Here is a 3,367-nt window from a genome sequence, read left to right on the forward strand (position 1 = left end):
CCACCCACCCCCTCCACCCACCTAAAAAAACATTGTTTAACTTTGTAGGTGAAAAGAAATATTGTTTAAAGGTAACGCGGATGGAAAGATTAGATTTTTTAAATAAAAGGAAACGATAAAAACAAACCAGTGATATTATGACTTTCCTTACAAAATCTTTTAAATTGGTGCATTTTGGATTTATGGGTGGTTTTTTATAAAAGCAATTTCCGTTTTCGAAAAATAAGTTTATTCTTTGTGAATTTTATGTTAAACACATTCCTTTTGAATGAATTATATCTGTTCCAAATTAGAACATTCTAGTACAAATCGTGTGTTAGATGTTAAGAAAAAAGGTTGTACAGTTGTTGTTTTTGGATCACCCTGTATTTTCCGAATTATTTTGTAACTAGTATCTCTTTTTCTATTGGGATGTTGCGTCTCTCTCTGTCCAGGTCTACTATGACAAGAAGTGTAGAAATAGCCCGTATCTCTAATAATCTAAATTGGTTTGGGGAGGAGGGGGGGGGGTGCTGAATGCATTCAGTTATAATCTTGTTTTTAGTCTGTCACTAAGCTTCTTTCCTGGAACAAAATTCCGCAGTGTGCTATGAGCTTGTTTTTTATCTCATAAAAATCAAGCCAAAGAACAAACAAACAAACACATAAAGTAAATGTAAACTCACATTTGTCATGTGATTACACCGGGATTGGTCATATGGAGTCCTACAGCCATGGATCAGTTGTAGATCAGTGACGTCACCTTCTCTCTGCCAATCGTACAGTGCATTGTACACAGGTGTTCCCTGGAAGCAAACAGAATGAAAAAAATAATAATAATAGGCAGAAAGAGATGAAAAGACTGCGAAGGTGTTTACCTTGTTGCAAATCCCCCTCCAATGCGCTGTTTACGGGCAGAACATGGGAATCACGTACAAATAAATGTAACAACCTTTGTGCGTCTCCATAATAGGGATGCTCATTAACGGCAAGGCATTGTAACTAAAATATAGATCATTATAACGACGAAAACTGCTCAATTTCATAATGTTCCAAAAACATCATCAATGATCTACATCGATACTTTTTGCAAAACACAGCGAGATACTGGACTATGACTATCATATTAATATGTTTCTTTTGAAGACCTATTTAGTTGAGTTCATACGTGAATTATTTCAAGTTGGCGTGAACACGGACGCATCATTTTGCAAGCAAGTAGCATTGAATAAAAGGAGCATTTGGATTGAAGTAAAATGGACCGACTGCACCAGTTTCTACAAGCCACTCACATTTTACAAATGCCAAGTTTGCTTTGCTCCAATTTCGGGCCACATAACTTTTGCTCCAGCCACAGGCTATTCTACAAAGATTATTATTTTGTTCGAAAGACCTGGAGCATTTAGAGTTGGGAAGGAATAATTTGATAAAGACTTTTATAAACGTTATTTCCAATAGCTTTTGCAGGTCGTATTTCGCATGTCTGGATAACCTTGAAAACTCGCCTTATAAACAAATTAAAAGAGCGCCCTTTTGGGGATCCGAAACAAGAGCTACGTCACCACACAGAAATCCAGTGTTGTACAATTCAAGCTAATGTCAAGGGATACATCAATACCGCGTACATTACGACCGAATGCCTTGTTTCCAAACTTATGGAATTCAGTAAATAGGGATTACAGGAACTCAACACATGTAAAACTCGCTACAGCTGTATTGCCCTGAGCTTACCACGTCTGTTAGAAGTAGTAAAGAATAATAATATTATCATCATTTACGTATTATTACTATTTTTATTCCAAATGTACAAATATTATTACTTTTGATTATTATCATTATTGCTATTTAATTATTATTGTTTTGAAAACTTTTTAAGGATTACTAAGCTTTAGTAGTAGTAGTAGTAGTAGTAGTAGTAGTAGTAGTAGTAGTAGTAGTAGTATTTTATCAATGGTTTTGCTCACCTGTTGTACTCGTTCAAAGTTAGTGTAGCAGTGACGAGGACCTGGATAGTCGGCCTTACAGTTGACGACCCAGTTAGCCCATCGCTCAAGGTAACCGTCCCAGGACTGTGGAGGAGGAAGGGTAAGTGATAAAGTGGCTGTTGCTGCTGCTGTTGTTGTTGTTGTTGTTGATGTTGTTTTAGTTGTTGTTGTTGTCGTTTTTGTGCTGCTGTTGTTGTTGTCGTCGTCGTTTTTTTGGTGGTGGTGTTGTCATTGTTGTTTTTGTTGTTGTTGGTGGTGGTGTTGTTATGGTCGTCGTTGTTGTTGTTGTTGTTGTTGTTGTCGTTTTTTATATTGTTGTTGTTGCTATTGGTGTATGGTTGTGGCTGTAGTTGTTGTTGTCTCATTGCTATGTTGTTGTTAAGGAGCTAGAAGGGAGGAAGAAGGAGGGGCAGGAGGAGGAAAGGGTGCGGAAGAGGAGGGGGCGATGGAGGACAAGAAGGAGCAGGGAGAAGGAGGGAGGTTGAATTTCCTGAAAAAACTGAAGGTTAAAATCTGACAGACAGACAGACAGTCAGACAGACAGACATACAGACGGACAGACAGACAGATAGACAGACAGACAGACAGGCAGACAGACAGACAGACAGACACACGGACAGACAGACAAACGGGCAGACAAATGGACCGACAAACAAGTGGACAGACTAACAAACAGATGAATAACGCAGGAACGGATTACATGAAAACAAAGGTTGTAAGCAGGCAGAAAATGCAGGCTCTCCTGAGAAAGGGAAAGCCGAATGGAGAAGAGATGAAGGAAATAACTGATAAAAAGGAATACGGCTGGAAACGAGAGAGTGTGAGAGAGAAACGGAAATTAGGAAAGGGAAAGATGGAGTGATAGAGAGAGGAGGATCCTAAGAGAGAGAACGTTGGCGAATAAGAATGAGCAACTGAGAAAATGAAGGGTAAAAAGAAAAAGAGATTGGCTGCAAACGTTTTGCACCCCCATGACCTTTATTCATTGATGGCTTAGTAGTTAGGCTCTCGGACTAGCAGTCGTAAGGTCATGGGTTCGAATCCCGTGACACACAAAACGTTGCCTCCGTTGAAAAGGCATTTTACACGAATTTTCCCCACTTCCCCTTCGTGGAAATGGGTATCCAGCAAAAGACAACAGCGAAAGATCTCGACAGTTTGTTAGTCTGAGAGCGGGTGCAATCCGCAGTTTGCACTGTAGAGAATGTTTCTGAGTGTTCCAGGGTCTCCTAGGGGTAATAATTGTTACAAAGGGTGTAGAGGATGCTGTAGAGGGTGGATATGAACTATATAATTGAAGATATCTTTAGTAGCAGTAGCAGTAGCAGTAGCAGTAGCAGTAGCAGTAGCAGTAGCAGTAGTAGTGGTAGTGGTAGCAGTAGTAGTAGTAGTAGTAGTAGTAG

General features: G+C 39.4%; 1 protein-coding gene across 1 annotated transcript in view; it reads right to left on the reverse strand.

Moving 5' to 3' along the window:
• LOC101851937 (GLIPR1-like protein 1) overlaps positions 1-3,367 on the reverse strand; it is a gene marked incomplete in the record, with an annotated part of 64,487 nt that overhangs the window by 12,756 nt on the left and 48,364 nt on the right. The window contains 2 exon segments of the mRNA XM_005095084.3: positions 666-785; positions 1,944-2,048. Coding sequence (XP_005095141.2) covers positions 666-785; positions 1,944-2,048 — 225 coding nt within the window.

This window comes from Aplysia californica, unplaced genomic scaffold, assembly GCF_000002075.1.
Source record: "Aplysia californica isolate F4 #8 unplaced genomic scaffold, AplCal3.0 scaffold00095, whole genome shotgun sequence".
Taxonomy (NCBI): domain Eukaryota; kingdom Metazoa; phylum Mollusca; class Gastropoda; order Aplysiida; family Aplysiidae; genus Aplysia; species Aplysia californica.